Source organism: Nansenia antarctica, assembly GCF_963989245.1.
Source record: "Nansenia antarctica genome assembly, chromosome: 14".
NCBI lineage: Eukaryota > Metazoa > Chordata > Actinopteri > Argentiniformes > Microstomatidae > Nansenia > Nansenia antarctica.
In genome coordinates, this window is record NC_137684.1 from 19,906,625 (window position 1) to 19,929,466 (window position 22,842).

The following is a 22,842-nucleotide window of genomic DNA, read 5'->3' on the forward strand; positions in this document are numbered from 1 at the left end:
GATATCAAGGACTGCATGCATATCAGACAACCCATTTAAAGGTTATCTTACAACTGTTCACATTTAGCCTGGTGCTGGAGTCTATTTTATGTGGAATATGTCGTGTTTGTCCTCTATTATAAGAAGGATACACGGCGGTAAATCGTGACGTTAGAATTGTTGGATGTTATTTTTAAAATGTTGACATTTTTGAGTTAGTAATTCATAAAATACAAAGGTTCCATTTCACAAAACATAATGGAATGTAAAAACTTTGACGCTCAATATCTCTGAACTGCCCTAAATGGAGATAGAACCTTATCATTCTAACGTCACGAAATGTCACTTCTGTATTTCTGTTGGAACACTTTGATGCACGTATCATCATAACTCACAGTTGGTGCATTTGGAAGAAATGACTTAAGTTTGTTATTTTTGTGAGATGACATGAAGTATGTATGTCCATATTGTGTCTGCATGTGTTTCTGTAAATAAGTTGTAGGTTTTGGTGTCGATCCCGCTCTGCGCATCAACGTGTTAGATGAACTGACGCTTGGAGAGGGTTTGGATGGAGTTTCTCAGGTCCAGGGCTTCCACGGCGAGTCTCGAGCGTTCCATTTCCACGGTAAGACCCTCCCCTTGCCCTGTGAGACCCTCCCTTGCCCTGTGAGACCCTCCCTTGCCCCTGTGAGATAAGTCTGTGTTACTGAAGTTGCAAACGAACAAGATAGAATAACAGCAGACATATCGAGACGACAGTTCATTGTGGCGGAATGCATGCCAAGGAAAATACATTATAGGTCTGCTTGTTATTAAAGGAACTATGTATAAACCAGAGTTTGACAGCTTCAGATGCTGTAACGTAGGCCTATTTATGGGGACAATATTCAATTTATGGATATCTTCTAGTATAACCTGTTTACTAACTCAGTGGTCTCTTCTGACATACCATGGAGTTGTAATTTTCTCTGAGAATGAGGCCCTGGGCCCCTCCATGCCACCTGCCCAAAACAAAGGCCAGTGTTCCCATGAAAAGAGGGGTGGGGGGCACAGACATGCAGAAATGATGGAAAGACTGGGCATGATAATCAGATTAGTGAGCAACAAAACCCTGGGCTGAGTGGGCCGAGTGAGCTCATCATGGAAATGTATAGGCTGTGTGGAGGGTGAATGGGCCCCAGCCAGACTGGCCCTCGACTGACCCCACGGGCTGTCTGCGCTGCTGAACCCATACTGTATTCTACCAGACAGCGGCGCAAAGAGTGACAACAACATGACATGTTTGTGTAATTTCCATGTTCTTAAAGGTACAGTAAATCATCCAAACGTCAGTCTTCATCATTGCAGTGGTCTCTAGCCTAGCAGTCAGGTTGTCAGTGGTTAGCTGCTGTTGTGTCACACTGTCACTGTACACACGGCTCTGCTCATCTACTGATGACAACAACTCAACACATCATTCTGTAAATCACATTTATTATGTGGATAACACATGGATACGTTCACTGGAGTTGAGTATCATATCAACCAGGCAAGTTGTCCTGATCAGTGGCAATCTTGGCTTCAGCAGAGAAAGCATGTCACATGGCATAGTTGGTTATGTGCAAAAGTAACAATGGAAATGTAATTGGGAATCATTCATTTCTATGTATTATTTTTTTTACTGAGTCTGCCTATCCTCTCATCTACTACGCTATAGTACTAACAGCATTCATTTGCACAGTGATTTAATAACCTCTTTGAAGCCAGGCCCTTTACGCTGACTATATTCTCTCAAATATTCTGTCGTCTACCCAAGCAGAGAGAGAGCAATTGGTCGCCATTGATGTCACAAAATGGAAACATGTGACTTACTGTTTTCTCGGCGCACCTCTTCATCAATCCCCGTCCTTATTTCTCAGCATTACCTTTGAGTAGGAGTTTAAGCACATTAAATTACCCCAGGCGGAATGTGCTGCTTTATTTTTGGCTGTGCCTTCTACATCATTCATTTAGGATGTCTCCGATAAGTAAGTGATGCTCGGTGAGGCGTGGCAGACAGATCAGACCTGGCCTCCTCTGTGTACTAACTCAACAGACAGCATGGAGAGAGCTAGTGTTAGCAGGGCACAGAGCTGTCTGCTGGGCTGCTGTGATGGACTGCAAGTCACAGACAAGTATGGCAGGGCTAACACAGGTGCCGTGGCGATATTCTGACTCTCATTAGATAGCGAGCTGAATGTATCCAGCCTGCCTGCCTGCCTGCCTGCCTGCCTGCCTTCCGGCTTGCCTGCTCACAGGGATGGCTGATATCTTAGAGAGTTGAGACGGGAGTATAAGAAAAGGCAGGGGAGAGGATGCTAGAGGGGGAGAGAGGAGATGGAGGGGAGGACGGGGGTGGGACTGAGGGTGTGTGTGTGTGTGTGTGTGTGTGTGTGCTTGCAAGTGTTTTTCGTGAGAGAGAGAGAGATAGCGAGAAGGTAGGGAAGAGGGGATTGTGCTTTAGAACACCCCCCTGCTTCCGATTTCCTTTGAAGGTACCTGTCAGCAGTACTACATTGATTGGCATTAAGGAGGAACACCTCAGGGACTGGTATGAGGAAGCTGGAGGAATGCCCCAGGCTATATCGGTCTCACCTAATTGGAGCAGGTGGCACTCTGAAAACAGAACCTCACCCTAGATTTAGCGTGAATCATGAAGTATCCGTTATCTATGACAAAATACATTCGGTCTCTCACTACCCAGTTACCGCTACCCATGACTACGGGCTGTAAGATAAGCTGCAGCCATCCGCTCATGTGCGTGTAAGCCCGCTGCCCCTTCGTGTGTAGGTTTTGTGTCACCAGCCGGTCAGGACTGTGTCGGGGAAGCATTAGTTCTTGTTGAGAGTGTTTGAGCATTGCCAGTGAAGTGTTTCTGTGTATCTGGTGGCGATTATGCCCCTGACTGCAACGGCACTGGAGTGTAGTGGGATGGAAGAGACTCATTTATTATACAGCAGCGCTGTGTGTTTATGTGTGTGTGTGTGTGTGTGTGTGTGTGTGTGTTTATGTGTGTGTGTGTGTGTGTGTGTGTGTGTTTGCTAACCAACAAGGAGGCATCTGATGGCCTATCTCAGACTGCTTTTCTGCAGCAGTGCCAGTGGGTGGCTTACTAGTGACCAGCTAGTGCTCAATGCCTGGTGCCTCAAGTTTAGTGAACAAACTCATTTGAATTTCCACAGCTGGGCTTTCTAGTTCTGTACCGCGGTATCGTTTTTAAAAATTATTATTATATATATATATTTTTCAGATTTGATCCCTTTTTCACCCAATTTGGTAGCCAATTGAACCCAACCTAGCATCCAATTATCCCCTGCCTATTGCGAAGGATCCGCCGCACGACCCCGTGGCCGGCAGTCCCAGAAGAGGCCGCCAGGCAGACTAGCTGACTGGCTCCTCGAGCCCAGCACCTGTTATTCCGGCACCCCGGGGGCGCTGTTGCACGACGGATCCTTGTCCGGAAATACTCCTATACCGCCCTCGGGAGCGGCCGCCCAATATGCCGCTCCCCGTGTGTGCCCCAGCCATATCCGGATCTGGCGAGCTGGGATTCGAACCCAGTCCCCGGTGGGCAGCATGCACTAGTGGCCAGTGCTTAGACCGCTACACCACCGCGGGGCCACTGTACCGCGGTATAGTTTGTTTACAATCTGCAGTTCGTAACAGGTAGCACCACTAGCAAACATTAAAAAATCTTTGTTTCCCAACAAGTTCTGGTAAATGATAAATGGACTGCACTTATATAGCCTTATTCCAAAGCACTTTACAATGGCCTCTCGTTCACCCATTCACACACACATTCACACACACCAATGGCAGCAAGCTACCATGCAAGGCACCTGCTCATTGGGAGCAATTTGGAGTTCAGTGACTTGCCCCAGGACACTTCGACACATGGCCACCCGGGGATCGAAACGCCAAACCACCGACCTTGCGATCATTAGACACCGGTTCTACCTCCTGAGCCACAGCCGCCCAACAAGTTCTAGTAACTTAAGCAGTTTATGGCAATTTTATTATTTCTAAACAGTGCTATTCAAATCAATTCGATTGTGTAGTTACAACGTGCTAACTTGGATTAGCCACCAAGTTCGCTAGCCACACTTGTTGGGTACACTCTAAATCATGCCCATTGACCTGTATGGCCTCATAAGAACTAGGGGGTTAGCGGAGGCTAAAAGTCTTTTAAGCACCAAATAGTTAAGTAACGGTTGAAGCCTGGGAGTGACTGTGGAAAAGCAATTGGCCTCGGCACGCACTGGCGCACACACAGTGTAAGCCCCGTTGTGTAAAGCAGGCTAATGTCAGCTAGTGGAGCTATTCCTGCAATCCCAGCACTTCATTCAGAGCTAACTGAGGAGGAGGACTTTTGACAGCAACTGGGAACAGGAATAAAGGTATTTGTTTTAAGCCCTCTCAGGCCAACCTGATCCTTTGCTTTAGAAGTGCTGATGATGGCGGTTGTGGGGCGGGATATTTCTGTTCAGTCACCTCCAGGCCACCGTAGCTATGTATATAGATGACTGTAGGCTGACTGAATGTCAGACAGTCAGTGGCGGTAGGTCACTGTGAAGCCGATCAGAGAGTTTGGGAGAAAGTGCTGCCCCAGCAGTCCTGGAGAAGGTGCCCTTGGCTCAGTTTAGTATTTGTTCCAGTAGAGCAACCACACAGTGGAGGAGAGAGACCATCCTCCGAATGCAGATTGCCTGAGCAGCGCATTGGATTATGCATAAGCTGCAGGCTAGTCAAGGCGGAGGGAGGGGGGGTAATGGTTTGGAGTTTCTGTTGAGACTTTATCATTACTATCATTCACCCAAGCCACCCATGCGTCATATGCCGCATGTTGCTTAAGCAGTGAGCTTTTGAAAAGTGTGTTTTTGACAATAATACTAACAGCTAGTGTTATTCAACCTTCGTCACGGGCGTTTTAGAAACAATAAATGTCTAACATCATAAAGTCATGGCAGAAAAATGGTCTGGTGCTGCAATGTCTGAATCCAAACACTAAAGGATGATGATTCACTGTTGTGTGCCAACCATAGAGAGACAATGTAACATAATTGTGGGACAACACTAACAAATAAAGGTTTCACAGTAGAATGTTGTAACATCAGCATACCATGTTGGTTTAAAAACATCTGGAAATACTTTCCTTGAAGTTGGAAGACATTCCACTAGAACAGAACTTTTTGTTTTAAGCATCCATTTGGTAAGGAAGTTCACATTACATCAATATTAGAGCATCAAGTCACAACCTCAAAATCAACATTGAACAATAACCATCACATAACAACATCTAATAAACTGTTAATTCCAACCAACATGTGACTAACCAACAACCATCAAAAATGTCAATCCAACCTTGCAAAAGCTAGAGAGCTCCAGCATTTCAACGTTCAAAAACAATACTATCACAACCAGTTAGCTTGGTTAGGGTAGTTTGGTCACTTTTTGACTGCTGCACAACTGTGACACAACATAAAATGGCCATGGAGTTGAACGAGGAATGTATTGACTGTATTTTACTTGTTTCTCCCGAATGTATAAATGTTTGGACTGACCCCACTTGGTTCTCTGTGCCAAGTATATTTCATACGTGGTTTCATTTCAACTTTTGAAGCTGACATACAGTATTTGTGAAATGTTGGAGGCGGTACTATGTGGGCGGTACTATTTGATTGCGGCAGTCCACTTATGCAAGTCAACACTCATTATTTACAGAAGACAACTGCTGTGATCTTTGACTTGACTGTTATTTTATGTTGTGGGAAACATCAGGCAATCGCAGTCAAACAGGCAGAAACCAGAACCTAACAAGCATGGAAATGTTCTGGAAATAAATGTGGCAGTTTAAGATTAGAATCAATCCATGTGATGGAAATTCAAACCATACCGCCTGGTGTGAAAACATTAAATCGCCGTATATCCTGAAAACAAGATTAGGCTGTTGCCCAATGATGTGCTTCCCAGAAAAAGGCATCTGAGCCGCCTTAGGCTTCAGAGTTCTCTAATCTGTTAATGCCTTTCTTCTTGACGCCTCAAAAGGAGCGCTTTCTCCTAATGATCTGTGTATATTTGTGTTAGCTATTGCAGCTAATGCAGGATTTGCTGTAGTGCAAATGTCCCCAATTGAAATTCATTGAACATTTTGTAAATGTGAGTTCTATGAAGTGGATGTTCTTTTCTAGACTATTCAGTATCGCACAGTCAGAGTGGTCATTACGAGCAGGTGATCACCCCATGCAGATGCCTGCCAATAGCTAATCGACTTCTGGTTTGTGCAGAGGGAGTATTGATTTGGCATAAGGAGGTGATGCTGGCCGTCTCATCGGAGGACGGGCTCAACAACTCCTCTTTCATCTGTGTTTTTAGGGGGGTTCTGGGAGAGTACTGATGAATGAATCCTATTCCCCTTGTGAGTAGTACTGAGGAAGGGTCCTGTCTTCCCCTGAGAGTTCTGTGCTTTTGATGCAGACGTCTCCATTGACAGCTGCGTTCATCAGCTTGGTCCGAGTGAGAGGCTCCTCAAGCTCCCCTGAGCCAGCCGCAGCCACACCCCAACCACCCCCTCCGCATCGTCACCCTATGGTGGTGAAGCAGGCTGAGGGCTGGAGAGGATCGGAGAGCCACTGACAGATAAAAGGCTGATGGCTAGATGTGGAAAATCTGTGGTTCTTAGTTCTTAGTCTCAGTTCAAACCATCTCCTTCCTCATTATTTTACCCCGACTTAACCTGCGCCATTGTGTCTGGGATTGAGATATCAGCATGTTCCATTTGCCCAAGCCTTGCAGTTTACACCGACCATACTGGGGTCTGGCACATGACTGATCAACATAGACCAACCATCTGCTGGATGGGCCTAGTTTGAGTTGAGTTTATTGTTCCAAGAATGACAATTTCTCTAAAAAAAAGAATCACAATTTCTCTAAAGAAATCATCACCAAACCATTGTTGTCTGTAATTATGATTGGATGAGGTGGACCCAAAGACACCTCAAGGCATGAATAATTTCCACCAATGTCCTACATTATTATGAAAAGTGGTCACTTCATACTTAATTATTCAAAGGTTTTTTCTGTTGCTACTGTAACCCAGCAGGTTATTGCTGGGCAGAGTACTCTTGTACTACTTGTACGTCATCAGACCATCTGCTCCACCTCAGCCAATGACACTGGGAATGATACTGGCTGCTACGGGAAGATGATGGACTCACTGCACTCACTGTGCTGTACAGTATATGTCTGCTGGGCCTAAAAACAGACAACATTCTTGTTTTGACAGGCATGTATCAAAACATGACCCCCCATGGGGCCGCTAGCCTACATCTGACAGATGCTAACGCTAACATGCGCCACGTCTTCCCCAAAGACATGAAAACGTGTCCTCCTTTCCCATCATACCTGTCAAATGATGTGGGTGCTTTGCCACCGGGCTTAATCATGGCTTTGTTAGTGTTCAGAGGTTGCATTGTGTTCCTTGTGCTACTCCCACCAGCTGAAAGTAACATGTTTATCCACAAAGGAAAGCCTAGCAATGCTAGACATCTAGCTAGTTTCTTGCATCACTGAAGTGTGCCACAGCATCTTGCATGCGTCCCCTGGCTGGAAGTGAACCCTTTGATGTGATCGCTTCTGAGAAACGTTATAATTTATTGATGCTTCCATTAAAGTAGCATAGACGTCTGCATGGTGTACGGCGAGGGGGGGTGGGTTAGGGGGTGGGGAGGGGGGCTGGGTGCCACATCGGTGGGAGAACAGAAGAACAGAAAGCTACACAGTTGTGGAAATGCCCACTGCTCGCCGCTCTCCGTCACGCTCTCCCTCTCCTCACTTCCTGCTCTCCTCTCCATCTTCATATCTTCGTATCCGTCCGTCCGTCTCGGCTCCTAATGTAGATAAAAAGCCTAACACAAAAAAGGTACGGCAGCCCACAGAGGCTGTCAGAGATTGATCCGATTTTGGTGGAGCTGACGTGTTCTCCTGACGTGTGTTGTTGTTGTGTATATTTGGAACCAGTCAGCCAGCCAGCCGTGTTCTGAAGTCTACAGTCTGATGTTTCAAGAGTGGGAATGTTTTTCAAGCAGTGTTGTTGTCTTTTAAATGTCAGAACCAACAGTTCAGCCTTTTTCTCAACAACTGTGAGGCAGTGAGTGACAGTAGGTTGGTTGTTCCACGCTGCCTGTCGCGGTGTTTGGTTTTAGTCAAGCTACAGACAGTGTAATGCTGAGGATATTATTACCGTTTATCAGAACACATTTACGTTAGGCGTTTTACGGAGTAAACATAACTCAACATGAGCTTTTAAATGGAACAATTCTCAATGTCCTCAATGTAAATGCCCTCGCACATGCACACAAAGAGTAAAAATAAGTCTATTACTGAGAAACAATCTGATGTAAAGAACATCTAATGTCTAATTTACACAACATTTTTAAAAAAAATAAAATAATACAGTTTATCCCATAGTATTATTAATGAATACCTTAATGATGCAGTATTGCTATTTTGATGACTCAAAGGCCCTGTCTTGTCTTCCCAGGTTCATCCAGGGATGTGAAGGCACCGGTGGACGTGTCTGAGCGGATGTTCAAAAAGCTGAGGGGCAAGAGTGAGTTCACCGTGCTGGTGACACTGAGACAGGAGCACCTCAACTCTGGGGTCTTCCTCTCCATCCACCACTCTGACCAGAGGTACGGCTAACTCATGTTCATTCTAATGTTCGTTATTACCGGGGGATGTTCATTCATACTGGACTCTTCTTGCTGGGTATAATGTTTCAGATGTCAGATGTCTATTTTTTTTTATTCTATTGTATTATTCTATTGTCATTTTACTGTGTTGTTGCTGTTTGTGATGTGAGATGCTGTAACGCCTTAATTTCCCATCAGGGATCAATAAAGTACCTATCTATCTCTCTCTCTCTCTCTCTCTCTCTCTCTCTCTCTCTCTCTCTCTCTCTCTCTCTCTCTATGTAACAGTCCTTATGATACATTGGGTACAGGTCTACAGTCAGTGTAGGCCTATAATTATCAGTGTTGGCTTTTTTCTTCTTCTGAATTCGGAAGGGTCACCTATCTGTGTAGATAGGTATGAGACACGTTCTGGTCATTTGGGCCGCAAGTCGGCAACCAATCAAAATATTTGGACTTTTATTTTGAAACAGGGAAATACATTTCAACGTTGTTGAAAATCACAAGACAAACTCGCTAGTCAATCCAAAATACTGCAATGCAATGGATTCGGTGAGTAATCCCCACTGCTACCTAGTTAACTATAACACTACTTTACATTGTTAGCAGGCTCACAAAACAAGCTGTGTTAGTTGACTGGCGAGTGTGTGTCATGGATTTTCAACAACGCGGAAATGTATTTACATTTTCTGAAAGAAAAGTCTGATCATGACATTGGATCCCGACATGAGGACCAAAGCATTAGAATGTGTCACATATTGCAATGAAATGGATTCGGTGAGTAATCCCCACTACTACCTAGTTAATCACTAAGTTAAGTGCTATACAAATAAAGGTTATTATTATTATTATTATTATTATTATTATTATTATTATTATTATTACAGTACCAGTCAAAAGTTTGGACACACTTTCGGGGAAGTGTGTCCAAACTTTTGACTGGTACTGTATGAATAGTATTGCAGAAAGATAGAGGTAGATAAAGGTAGATTTGTGTTGTTTTTCTTGCTTGCTGGCTACACCTTAACTGTCCCTCCTAAGACCTCTGCATCCCCTCTACCCCCTGTACAGTTTCTCTACTGTAAATAATTAAATAATAATAAAAACGTCTTACTATATGACTGATGGATAGATGATTCACTTACTCTAAGTCACTTTAGATAAAGGCGTCTGCCAAATGCCAAAAATGTAATGTAATGTAAAATGCTTGCAGGTACTGTACTCAGTAATCAGATGACTGAACAAACTAAAGCACCCTGTACAAACAAAGCAAATTACCGTGTATGCTAACATTGTATTTATAGTCCATCACCGATCCAAACATCCGCCCCATAATCGTGCCCAGAAAAAAGGATGAGACTCCATCCGCAGCTAGCATACTGATCTTCTCTCCCATTCGCTAGAGCTGTGTGTCTGTCTGGAGATCAGACTGGCAATCTAACCGCCACATAATGTGTTGATTGAACTGTGTACATTAAAGTCGGCTGCGAGTAAAGACCTCCCGGCGACGTTAATGACTTTCCCTAGCACTGATTAGCTGTGCGAGCCCTGTTTCACGCTACAAAGTCAACTCACGCTGTGTCATTTAAGAAATGTGTTGGGATTCCAGTGGCAGGCAGAGGCAGCCGTTGCAGGATCTGTGTAGTCAGAATCTGCATGGCTAGAGGAGAGAGAAGAGAGAAGAACTCATTAAATTCGGTTTGTAGATAAATCAACTCCAGCACCACCACTAAGTTCTGTAAGTGGCTGTTTTTCATTGGAATGATGCTTTCAAAGCAAGCAGCGGTGTCGGCTTAAATAAGTCTGTCTTTAAAAGCTCTTTCCATTACTGTCACATCATTGTGGCGCGGGGGGAGGTGGGGGGGACCTCAATGGACTGGACAAGAGGGGTCTCTTAGAATCTCAATAGCCTGTTTGAATTTAGCCCTCATGTTTAAAGTGTCATGCAGTATTCATGCATATTTTGCATAATCATGTGATTGGATCTTTAAATGCTTGACAAATCCACAGAGGTTGTTGTTGTTGTACAGTATGCAATACAAATGTGTTGGGAGTGTTTTGAACAGGGTGAGGGGTTTATAACGGATCAAGGATTGAGCGTGTGGTCTGCTTTTACTAGAAGTAAATACAGTAAATTCACAGCCATGAATCGGTTAGAGCTGTGGGTGTGGTCAGTTCTCCCGACTACTGTTTGTGGCTTCTGATGGTTGTGTTGTTGATCTTTAGTTTTAGTTTCGTTTTTTGAGTTTGGATCAAAGAAGGGCTTTGCTTACGCATTTCTCTGTCTCTCTTTATGTACGGTATGTGCTGTCTTACTCCTCGATATCTATATCTTGCATATTTTCTATCTCTGTCTATATCGATGTGCTGTCTGCAATGTGCTGTCTATCCTCCTGTGTAGGTTCCTGGAGTTGGAGAGCAGTGGGCAGCGCAGTGAGTTGCGTCTGCACTATCGTACCAAAGGCCAGAAGGCACACACTGAGGTGTTCCCCTACAGCCTGGCAGACGACCAGTGGCACAAGGTCTCTGTGGCCGTCAGTGCCACACATGTCATACTGCACGTGGACTGCAACAGGTATGATGATGATGATGATGATGATATGGATGATGATGATGATGATGATGATGAAAAGGATGATGATGATGATGATGATATGGATGATGATGATGATGATGATGATGATGATGAAAAGGATGATGATGATGATGATATGGATGATGATGATGATGATATAGATGATGATGATGATGATGATATGGATGATGATGATATGGATGATGATGATGATGATGATGATGATGATGATGATGATGAAAAGGATGATGATGATGATATGGATGATGATGATGATGATGACGACGATTACGATGATGATGATGATATCTCTATTCAATCCAATCGATCATTACTGCTGTTTTAAACTGACGTTGTTGTTGTATAACAGTAGCACTTCGTGTGGTATGGCTATCGTGATGTTTCGCTGACTGGTTTCTGTCCTTCCTTTCTAGGATCTATGAGAGGGTGGTGGAGATGCCGTTCATGGACATACCTGAGGAGACCTCCTTCTGGCTGGGACAGAGGAACAGCGCCCACGGCTTCTTCAAGGTTAATCATAATAATCATACTCAGTCAAGTCATGTCACGCTTTCTTTAAAGTGCATTATCAGAGTCTCAATACCCTCTATTGTGAAAGTCAAATCAAATCCAAACAGAGAGAGAGAAAAAAACAGTAAACATATAGAGGGCGAAACACATTTTGACATCAAAACATAAAGCAGACATGCTGTTAGAGCTGATCATTCTTCTTGTTGTTGGCTTGGGTGTTGCTATGCACCATAAACCATGTTAACGTTAACACCACCTGAGAAATGATTCAAATAATTTACAGGAAATTAGGATTCTTGGGCTATATGTTTTCCTACGCCTGTGTACCATGCACCACGCCTGTGCTGTAGTGTCCACCTCAACTTTGCTTTATTTATCACGGCTGGGAAATGTAATGGCTTGCATTTCTCAAGACCGCCAATGTAATGCCTCTTTCCTTTCCCTGCTAAGAATGAATTGACATTTTTGTCCCGTCTGTTGTTCTGCCTCTCTATTCTGCTACTAAGCATACTGTAATTATCCCGCACACCCCTCACAACACTGATTTGGGAGAAATCATTAAACGCTCTCTCGACTCCGCTCATTAATCACAGCCCATTGTTTATCAGATGTAAAGACGTATACTGCCTCTCTCGGTGAGGTCTAATCCACACTCCAACATCCTGAATCCTCCAGGGAGAAGATAGAGTCAAATATCAGCTTATATGGCCCTTTTTCACCAGACTGGGAGCTAGTGCTTTGTGTTTTTTTTTGCTGTCAGGCAAGAGGACTGATCAGAATATGTGTGTGTGCGTGTGTGTGTGTGTGTGTGTGTGTGTGTGTGTGTGCATGTGTGTATGTGTGTATGCGTTGTTCCTGGCTGTTGAATTACTTCTGCGTTAATTGGCAGATGAAGGGAGACTTGGAGGTCACCCAGTAATCTTGACGTCGTGCCCACGTCTCCCCCTCCCCTCCCTGTGAAGTCCTGATTAGTGGCTAGGAAAGACACGTCTCTCCTCTGAAAGGAAAACTCTTTTGACACTCAGACACTCTTCCTTTATTTGTCTTCCATCTTTGTTTGGATGAGGGTTTAGGAAAGGTAGAAATTGCATCCCAAACACTTTTATCTCACAGATAGATTTTTAATCATCCGCATCCTGCATGTGCAATATCTTAGCATCTTACTTGCTACTGCTACTGTTTACCATGACACATATAAAAGAGAAATCTCTATGTGGAAGCATGTTTGACAAACACGACTCACACGCCTCATTCCATTTCTGCCAGGGGTTGCCATGAAGAATCGGCAAATCTGTTTCTGTTTGATTTGAATTTATGGATAATAAATTGAAGTGGGCAAGACAATTTAAAAAACAATTTCTCATAAGTTGCACAGCTCCAGTTCTGTAAGGGAAATAAATGCACTCAAGGAATGAAATGGGCCCGGGTTTCCATGGTGACTGAGTGTCTGTATGTGTGCGGTCTGGCCACAAATTGAATCTGTATCTCATAGTTATGCTTATCAGAGGGAATCGGGAGAAAACAGAAATTGCTATCACATTCATGACTCCCACATCATTGGTTCACTTTACATCCCATTTCTGTCCAATTAACTCAGTGTGCATCAGACTACAAGCCCAGGGAGCATATCTACTCAGAGTAAACTTGTCAGGCTCTCTCTCTCTGGGTACCCAAACATGTATTTCTTGTGGCAGTCATATTTAGTCAATATTCCATATTGTTTATTTTTCATAAATATAGTATTTGTTAGGGCTATATTGATGCTGGTTTGTGTGTGTGTGTGTGTGTGTGTGTGTGTGTGTGTGTGTGCGTGTGTGTGTGTGTGTGTGTGTGTGTGTGTGAGTGGGTGTGTGTGTCTGCGTGTGTGTACTGTATGTAATTTCTCCTCCACCTACTGCCCATTACGGGCTATCCTCCCAATTGTTGTTTGCTATCCTTAATCAAGTAGGACACATTGGTTCTGAAGAGAACAATCTGTGCTGGACTGTAAGCCAGAATGTGTTTTCTTTTCCCTCTCTTACCTCTGCGTCTTCAGGGCGTAATGCAGGACGTTGAAATACTCGTCATGCCGCAGGGATACATCTCCCAATGCCCCGATCTGAACAGGAGTAAGTCCACTCTTATTATGTCACTTCCTTAACTTACCGTAACTATTAACTACACCTATGCACTCAACCCTCTTATTCAACGGATGTCCCGTTATATCAAACTGTAGCATAATGCGTCGTTGTAATCAAACATGACAAACGTTTGTTCCTGCTCTATCCTAGCATGCCCGACCTGCAATGATTTTCACGGCCTGGTGCAGAAGATAATGGAACTGCAGGACATCTTAGCCAAAACATCCAGCAAGGTAGCATAATCATGTACCGCATTCTGCTCCTAAATCTCTGTTGTTAGGACGCGCATCAAGGCCGGTAGCTCATTTCACTCCTGCTTCGACGAGTTTAGTTCGCTGAGTCGACGTTGTTATTAGACTTCTACGAAATGAATCGTTGATAATCGACCTGCAGTACCGATCTAGTTTAATATTATACAATGCATATCTCTTTTTGGCCTATGGTTGACTGTAGCCGGGCTTGTAAGCAGGATTGGTTCCAAGTGTATGGATGTGGATGATGATCACACACTGAGGCTCACTCCCTTTCTCCCACTCTCTCCCACTCTCTCCCCCTCTCTCCCCCTCTCCCCCTCTCCCCCTCTCCCCCTCTCCCCCTCTCCCCCTCTCCCCCTCTCTCTCCCTTTGTTTTTGAGGGGATGGCGTGAGCAGCTGTCCAGGGCGGAGGAGAAGATGAATGGGCTGGATGGCTGCTATTGTGAGAGGACCTGCACCGTCAAGGGGGTCGTCTACAGAGAAGACGAGGCCTGGACAGATGGCTGCAGGAACTGCACATGCATGGTGGGCATACTGGGTGTGTGTGTGTGTGTGTGTGTGTGTCTGTGTCTGTGTGTCTGTTTGTGAGTGTGTGTCGCTCTGTGTGTATGTGCGTTCAACCCCCTCATCGTGGGGGCCTCCCTGCCTTTGTTTTGCGTTTCAGCGCATCAAGTGGTGGTGGGGTAGTGTTTGGAGGAGGAAGGGGGGGTGGGGGCAGTGTAGAGTAGACCCTATTGTTGATGGCTTATGCTCTCATTATGTCATTGAGTTAGAGGAGTGTTGCCCTAGTTACACCCAAAAAAACAAAAAAACAGGATTGAAAACAAAACATGCAGTAACAAGGATTAGACACAGACCAACATGATTCAGCCATGATGGACTCTCTCAAGGGTCTACTTTCCTCTCTACGTAGTGTGAATAATCACTAAAAGAAGTGTAAGTACTGATGGGAGGACTGGGTCCATACCACATCAACAAACAGATTTCACCCCCTGTCACTTCCAGCTATGAATTCCTTCTCGACACCACTAATCTCCTCCCAACGAGGTAACGAGTGGATTTACGCACAAGCACCCAGAGAGAGCAAGAGCAATGGGAGAAAAAAAATCACATATCTCCCACTACATTGCACCTAATTACTCTTGACAGATGATAATTATCATCCTCGGATTCGTTCCACCTGCGTGTCCAACCGAACGTTCGTGCTCATTGGTTGTATCTGAGCTGGGCTGGTGCAGGCTGCAATTACACAATTAAATAGGATGTGTTCTTTACCTTATGTGTGGCAATTAGCGGAGACCTTTTCTATTCAAAGGTCATGCATTAAGATGTTACCAATTACACGGATCAGTCAGTCACATAAATGTCACATGAGCAGAGCTTCACTGGGGGAAGTCCCTGGGAACGAATGAAGGATGCTGAGCCATTACCAGAGCTAGGGGATACGACTACCTCTGTGGCGCGAGAGCGGAGACATTCGGTTGCTATGTGTGATTGCTCCATTGACCTCTCCTATAGAGCACTCTATGGGAAGAGGTTGCGTCTGAATGTGTTGCCTGTCAGTTTGAGTGACTTCTTCTTCTTCTTCTGTGTGTTTCTCTCTCTCTCACGCTACTAGAATGGCACGGTGCAGTGTGAGACCATCTCCTGCCCTCCCCCACAGTGCCCGGCGGGCACCGCTGCAGCCTACGTGGAGGGCGCCTGCTGCAAGGAGTGCCAGCGTGAGTCGAGTCCCTTAACGGCCCTCCCCCTCACCTATACACACACTCAAACACCTACACACACACACACACATACATACACACACACACACACACACACACACACACACACACTCAAACACCTACACACAACATACAAATGCACAGTATATACACACACTCAAGCACGTACACACACACACCACAAGGGCTGCTGCATGACAACTGACCACAGGACCGTGTTGCTAAGCTACGTCCCAACACGCCTCCTGAGATGCTCATCCTTTTGCATATACATGGAGGGAATCAATTATTCAACAGGCAGCTTTCAAACGCAGATGGCCATGAGTGGCACAAATGGGAAGCAGAAATCAGGGGTCGCAGGATGTGAGATGATCTGGTTCCTGTTTACTGAAGCAGTGAGGTCATCCTAGAGCTAAACATTTTTTGGATCGTATATTCCCCGGCAACGTTAGGTAGAAAAAGAAAATGTTATCGCAATACTTTTGAGCGGTGAGAAATAAATAAATATTCTGCTCCAGAATAGTCGTTGAGCGGAATATGAAACGTTACGATAACATTCTTTTTTTTATCAATCGCCGTTTAGTGTGGATGTGTTCTCTCTCAGATAAATAAATTAGTTTCGTCACATATCTACACAGACGGGATGTTTTTCTATCAGACTCTAAAAACGACCTCTGAATATCTTATTTTCCCCCTCTCCACAGGGTGCTTGCTGTGCTTCATATTGTCGCCGTTGCTCTTTCAATATAAAAATGGATTTAAAGAAATATTAGCTTGACCTAAAAATAAATGGTCATGTTGCCCCACGAAGTGAGTGATGTGTTTTCCGAAGTCAAAAGAGCAGTGTTGTCCTTGAGAACATGGTAAACTTACAGTATTGTAAATGTCATACACACTGTAAGATTCTCTCTCCTTTTATACAGTGCTTTAAAGCTGATTCCAGCACGACATGTACTGTGTAGCATAGGCCTATGTATTTTTAGAAGCTTTAGCTGTATAACTGTGTAAATTGAATTCACTATAAACTCCCACACTGCGAAACTCCCACACACACCATCATCGCGCATACACTCACAAGGTGCTGCGTGTTCAGAATAGATTCCTACTCCAAACTACAGTATTCATGCTACATTGCAGTTCAATTCAGTCAAGAGGAATCCATTAGCGTTGGTTGCTAATCACTGCGTGTTGGGCGTAAACACTCCTTACCCAGGGGTCACGCAGCAACAGAAGGGTTTAAAGCCCTGTACCAGTCCTAATCTGTCGTTGTTGTTCCATAAACATAAACAAGGGATTGCTAATCCCTCTTAACTCGACGTCCCTGTTTGTCTCTGTTCATTATCTCAGCAAGGTAGACAGACAGAGGCCTAATTACGCATGCTTTGGTGTGAGAGCGGACCGATGCAACAGAGAGACAACTCTCCCTCCAAATAAATGCCTTATCTGTTCACAGGATAACGTTAATGCTAATTAACGTTATCCTTGACAAGCCATCAAAGTAGACCTTTGCTCACTCGCCGGTGGGAGCTAGGTCTACTTTGATGACTTGTCAAGGATAATGTTGATTAGTATTTTAAAAATGGTTTCTTCTTTTTGTTCTTTTTTGTACAAAGGTTTGTCATAGGGGTTGGCTTGGTGTTTTGATTAATCTGTCTGAAAACCAGTTAAGAACTAGTTACTTTACCAAATTGAACACATCACCAAACTGACACATTTGATATGATTTCATTTTATGTCCAGGTGAGATTATTACCTCACCCGTGGTCATGGACCATGCGATGTTAAAGTCTGAGCATTTCCATTCTATTTTTGATAATAAAGATGTTCATGTTATGTGTGTGTAGGTGTGTGTTAACCCTTGTGTCTATTTCCAGCGGTATGCCTGTTCTATGAAAGAGAGTTTGTGGAGGGAGACAAGAAAGCTGTTCGTGACACCTCCAGGTGCCAGTTGTTTGAGTGCAGGGTAAGTACAGAGCAGCTAATGAAACCATAACAACGGTACCTTTTCGCTGCACTGGCTTATAAACCCCTCCGCAAATCTTCTGAAATACACACAACAATAATTCAAGCAATCAAGCACTTCGACAGTATTCATTTCTATTATGTGGCGTACAGCTTACTAAATACTCATTCCGGAGCCGATATGGTCAGGGAACCTGGGGCTGTATCAAGTTTGAATGAATAAGTGGGGAAAGCCTTCCCCACATCAGCTAAATGTATTGATCTGGCTTGTCAAGATGTGTGTGAGCAAAGTCAATGGGGCAAAAATGCGGCATCAGAAGATGAGCATCAGGGGACCTAAAGCATTACGGCTGCCACTCACCCGGGGCGGGTACTGTAGCTTTCATGGCTCTTCATCGTCCAAATCTCCTATAGATGCTGCCTGGGCCCTATGGATGACACGCACACACACTCACACACACACACACACACGCACGCACGCACGCACGCACGCACGCACGCACGCACGCTCACACACACACACACACACACACACACACCTGGCCCATCTGTAGCCCCTGCTCACTGACAGCACAGACACAGACACAGGGAGATCAAAGGATGGGGATGGGGAATAGTGTCAGTCATCCAGTTACAGCAGTCTCATGTGGCTCCTGATGACAGCTGCTTGTCATATCTCTGATCTTCTGTCTGACTCCTTGGGGGGTGGAAGGGTGGCGGGCGGTGGGAGGAGGTTGGGGGTTGGGAGAAGAGTAAATAAGCTCTATTGTGTGAAACATCAACGTTCTATTAGTCTGAATGCCAGGGTGTGGTTTTTAGACCTAGCTGTTTTTTTGTGTGTTTGTACGATAATGATGACTGAGCATCAGTCCGGGAGGTAGACATGGGGTTGTTAAAGATGGCTGTCAAAGAGATGGTGAAAGAAAATGGAGGTCTCATCAGACATAGGGACAATGGATTTAGGTATTTCTCTTTCCTGCAGTATTTTGGGGGCACATTAGGATATCATAACCCATCTCTAAAGGTAGGGGAATAGACATGCAGAGTTCTACAATACTTTATGTTCTAGAACAGGTACAGCCAAAACTGCCATTGACATAATGATTATATCGTTTGGAAGAAGTACTAAGTGGAGAGAAAGTAGCCATACAATGGCGACGTAATTACCTACAGAATTATACTCACTGAACACTGTATTAGGAACACTTATACAGCTTCTCATTCATGCATTGCCTTGTGTTAACAGTCAAAGGTGGTGGAGGTGGTGTAATAGTATGGGGAATGTGTTCTTGGCACACTTTGGGCCCATTAATACCAACCAATTATCGCTTGAATGCCACAGCCTATTTGAGTATTGTTGCTGACCATGTGCATCCCTTCATGGCCACAATGTACCATCTTCTAATGGCTACTTCCAGCATGATAATGCACCATGTCACAAAGCAAAAGTCGTCTCAAACTGGTTTCATGAACATGACAATGAGTTCAGTGTTCTCCGGTGGCCTTCCCAGTCACCGGATCTGAATCCAATAAAACACCTTTGGGATGTGGTAGAACGAGGAGATTCACAGCTTCAAAGTGCAGCTGAAAAATTCTGCAGGAATTTCCTGATGCAATCATGTCATCATGGACCACAGAGACACAGCAGAGCTAGTGGCTCAGCAGAGCTTGTGGGGGTTATAGTATCTCAAACTGTTTCCCTTTTACCAGGATCGGACCATGCATCGGGTAGTGGCGACTAACCCCTGCCCTGAACTCACCTGTCCTGAGTCGGAGCAGATCACCCTCACTGACAGATGCTGCAAAGTCTGCAGAGGTATGGACTCTACTAAACTATACTATAATACTGTACTAATATCTATAACTATGCTGTACTGTGCGCTGCACTATAAACTAATTGAAGTAAGACCAGTTCAAAACACCTTTAGAGAATCTAGAGATGGTTCAGTCAGTTTTAGAGGCTAGGGTTGTAAGACCTTGTCTACCTTCGTCTATAAGAGATGACGTTCATGTTAAGGTATTCTGGGTAGAACACTGTATTAGAGCTAGCCGGACATGCTAATAGATCTACCTCACTGATGCACAGTAAGCTGAGTGTCCGTACGTTATTACACTCACATTTACAAGGGTCATGGTAAGGTTGAGACTCGGGAGACCTTCCTTGTGTGACCCCTCCTCTCCTTCTGCATCCCGTCCCCTGTCCTTGCCCGTCCCCTACTTCAGGTCATGACTTCTGTGCAGAGGGCCACGGGTGTGTGGAGCACTCCGACTGTGTCAACTTGGAGGCAGGGGCCTGCTGCAGCTGCAAGGACGGCTTCCGCCCCCTGCGTGACGACAACGCCTACTGCGAAGGTACTGGAAGGATTTTGTTTCATAGAGAAAGAAAAACAGAGAGATATCCAGTTTATTGTGTATTTCTTGCACCTTGGTTGGACTGATACTTTATTTTTTTTTACACTCCAATGAAACACAGTTGTTAGTCATACTAACTTGTCTAAGACTAAGACTATTGACTTTCTCTCAAGGTTCTGGTCAATCGGTTTGGTGTTTTTGAGGTGAAAATATGTCATAGCAGAATGTTTCATTCTCAATTGCACTTACTGCCTCGCTGCCAAGAATGCAGGAGTGGTATTTCATGAGCAGAGAGCCATCAGAAGTGCTATTCATCATACTGAGGCTGTTCATTGCTGATTGCATGCCAACGCCGTGATGCTTTAGGCCACACTGTAAACTCTAGTAAAACACTGTGATTGATTGTCTCGTCGTTGTTTTATAAGAAAACAGATGATGAGTTGTTTCTGATTTAATCCGCCATTTTGGCCCCCCACTTTAGAAGATTGAAAAACATGTGTTAATACTTGGAGAGCATTTTATAACACATGGTCTGCTATTAGTCATGCACATATAGAGTCCACTCCATGTTGTGAATTGAGACATCCACACCAGTTGTCCACTTACCAGAGGAACTAAAGTATTTTGCTTTGTGGAAACTGGAATTGTGCAGCCTGGTAGTGTGCCATAGTTCACCTTCTGTTTCACTTATCTGACCAGCCTTCAGTAATGACCCTCTGAAAACTTCAACCGCAGTTGGACCATTCAGCGTACTTAGGGTACTCAGCGGACTGAATAACGGCGGTGGTTCAGTTTGGCTTTCTCATTGTTTGAAAGTTTACCGCTACAAAATAGTTTTGCACTGCCGTTTTTTGCACCAGCTCCAACGGTTTCACTGCGGTAAAGGTCAGACCTCGTGTGACAGCAGCTGGTGAAATCGGGAACAAATCGCCAATCGAATGTTGTTGAAAATCAATGACACACTCGCTTGTCAAGCCAAAATATTGCAATGCAATGGATTTAGTGAGTAATCCCCACTACTACCCTAGTTAGTGTAGAGTAGTGTGGCTTACACACCGAATCCATTGCATTACAATGTTTTGGCTTGACTAGCGAGTGACTACTTGTTCCCGGTTTCACCAGCTACTGTCACATAATGTGAAGTAAAACAGAGTGAATATAGCGATCAGGATGATTCCATCAGCCTAAGGATTGTGTGGAGTCATCTGAGAGGTAATGGCTGCTTTATCTGTCATACAGTTACTTACGTCTACAACCCCACGTCATAGCACTTGTCCCAATGCTGCACATCTCGAGACAAACGTTACTTCGGCCTCTGGGTGATGTTGATGAGTCATGCAAGTCACTCTCAGCCTTTCTCTATCCGGTAAATGGACTGACTTACATAGCGCCTTATTCCAAAGGGCTTTACAACGGCCTTTTTACTCACCCGTTCACACGCATGTTCGTCACACACATGTTCGTCACACTGCGATCATTAGACGCAGGCTCTACCTCCTGAGCCACAGCCGCCCCATCCCTGTCCATCCCTGTCTTCGTCTTAGCTGTGAGTGCTTGTCTTACTTTTATCCAGCTGTAGAATTCCGTCCAACTCCTTCACTGTTACCTTCACCAGGATCAGTGGGATGTTGTAATGTGATTATTATACTCTTCCTCATTCCATTCCATGTCATTACAGCGAGGCCGTCCTCCAATTTCGGTCTGCACCAGCCTTCACATGTTCATTGGCCCCGACACCACCCTGGTAACTAGGGAGGGAATTAAACACGGGTGAGATTACTGAAGAGTACACTCCCTCGTAGATGCCCCTTAGTCCGTTTTAACATACTGAATATGAACAGTTGGTCAGGTAATTACCCTGTCTTGGCGAATCTGCATAATTGAAGATGCTGTCAGCCTCCTGTCTCAAATTAATTGAGTGTTGGGTCCTGGGCTTTAGGTGAAGCTACCTGCCGTACAAGAGTTAGCTAGCTTCACTCAAAGTAATAGACTGTGACCACGGCTTTGTACATGCTCCGTTTAAGCCATCAGAGAGTTATTTAATCCACTCGAAACCGTGAGAGAATGGAAGAGTGGAAAAAGTTCGCTTTAGGCGTGCCAAGCTGTGAGAAAGACTTCTCTTCCAAGGCTTCTGTCAAAACTATTGACGTCAAAGCGTGATTGGCATAACATCTGGTTTATACATGCGTGCCTCAAGTTAGGATTTGGATCTACGTGAGTTGATTGATTACACTGCTGGCATTCTGTCAAAGAAGACTTAGTTTTATTTGTGTTTTTCTTATCTGGCTTCATCTTTTTTATTGTAGCGTGTTTGGTATTAGATCAGCTCCATGACTGTTTTTCGGGTTGCAAAGAACGGTTTGATTAGACAGAACAGGGCCTGTAGAACAGCGGCCTTCGGTCCTGTCTAACACACTGGCACTTCAGGGCAACACGACTCATCTGAAGATAAGAGGGCCCAGGGTCTCTGTATGAAATTGGACGGCCGTGTGTCAAGAGGGGTTGGCGTCTGAGACGGCTCAGGGACCCGAAATTGACTACATTTTCTGATGTTATTCTCACAAAAAGGCAATTGATTTTCATTGATTTTCATCGGCCTCTGGAAATCACTTAGACTTTGAGTGTTGCGTGTGTGCC

At 44.6% G+C, this 22,842-nt stretch overlaps 1 protein-coding gene across 1 annotated transcript in view; it reads left to right on the forward strand.

Moving 5' to 3' along the window:
* nell2a (neural EGFL like 2a) overlaps positions 1-22,842 on the forward strand; it is a gene marked incomplete at both ends in the record, with an annotated part of 67,971 nt that overhangs the window by 93 nt on the left and 45,036 nt on the right. The window contains 11 exons of the mRNA XM_080545396.1: positions 476-604; positions 8,537-8,687; positions 11,089-11,262; positions 11,697-11,793; positions 13,829-13,901; positions 14,064-14,146; positions 14,564-14,692; positions 15,786-15,888; positions 17,766-17,854; positions 19,564-19,669; positions 20,077-20,205. Of these exons, the coding sequence (XP_080401522.1) occupies positions 476-604; positions 8,537-8,687; positions 11,089-11,262; positions 11,697-11,793; positions 13,829-13,901; positions 14,064-14,146; positions 14,564-14,692; positions 15,786-15,888; positions 17,766-17,854; positions 19,564-19,669; positions 20,077-20,205 (1,263 nt within the window). The remainder of the gene's footprint in view (positions 1-475; positions 605-8,536; positions 8,688-11,088; positions 11,263-11,696; positions 11,794-13,828; positions 13,902-14,063; positions 14,147-14,563; positions 14,693-15,785; positions 15,889-17,765; positions 17,855-19,563; positions 19,670-20,076; positions 20,206-22,842) is intronic.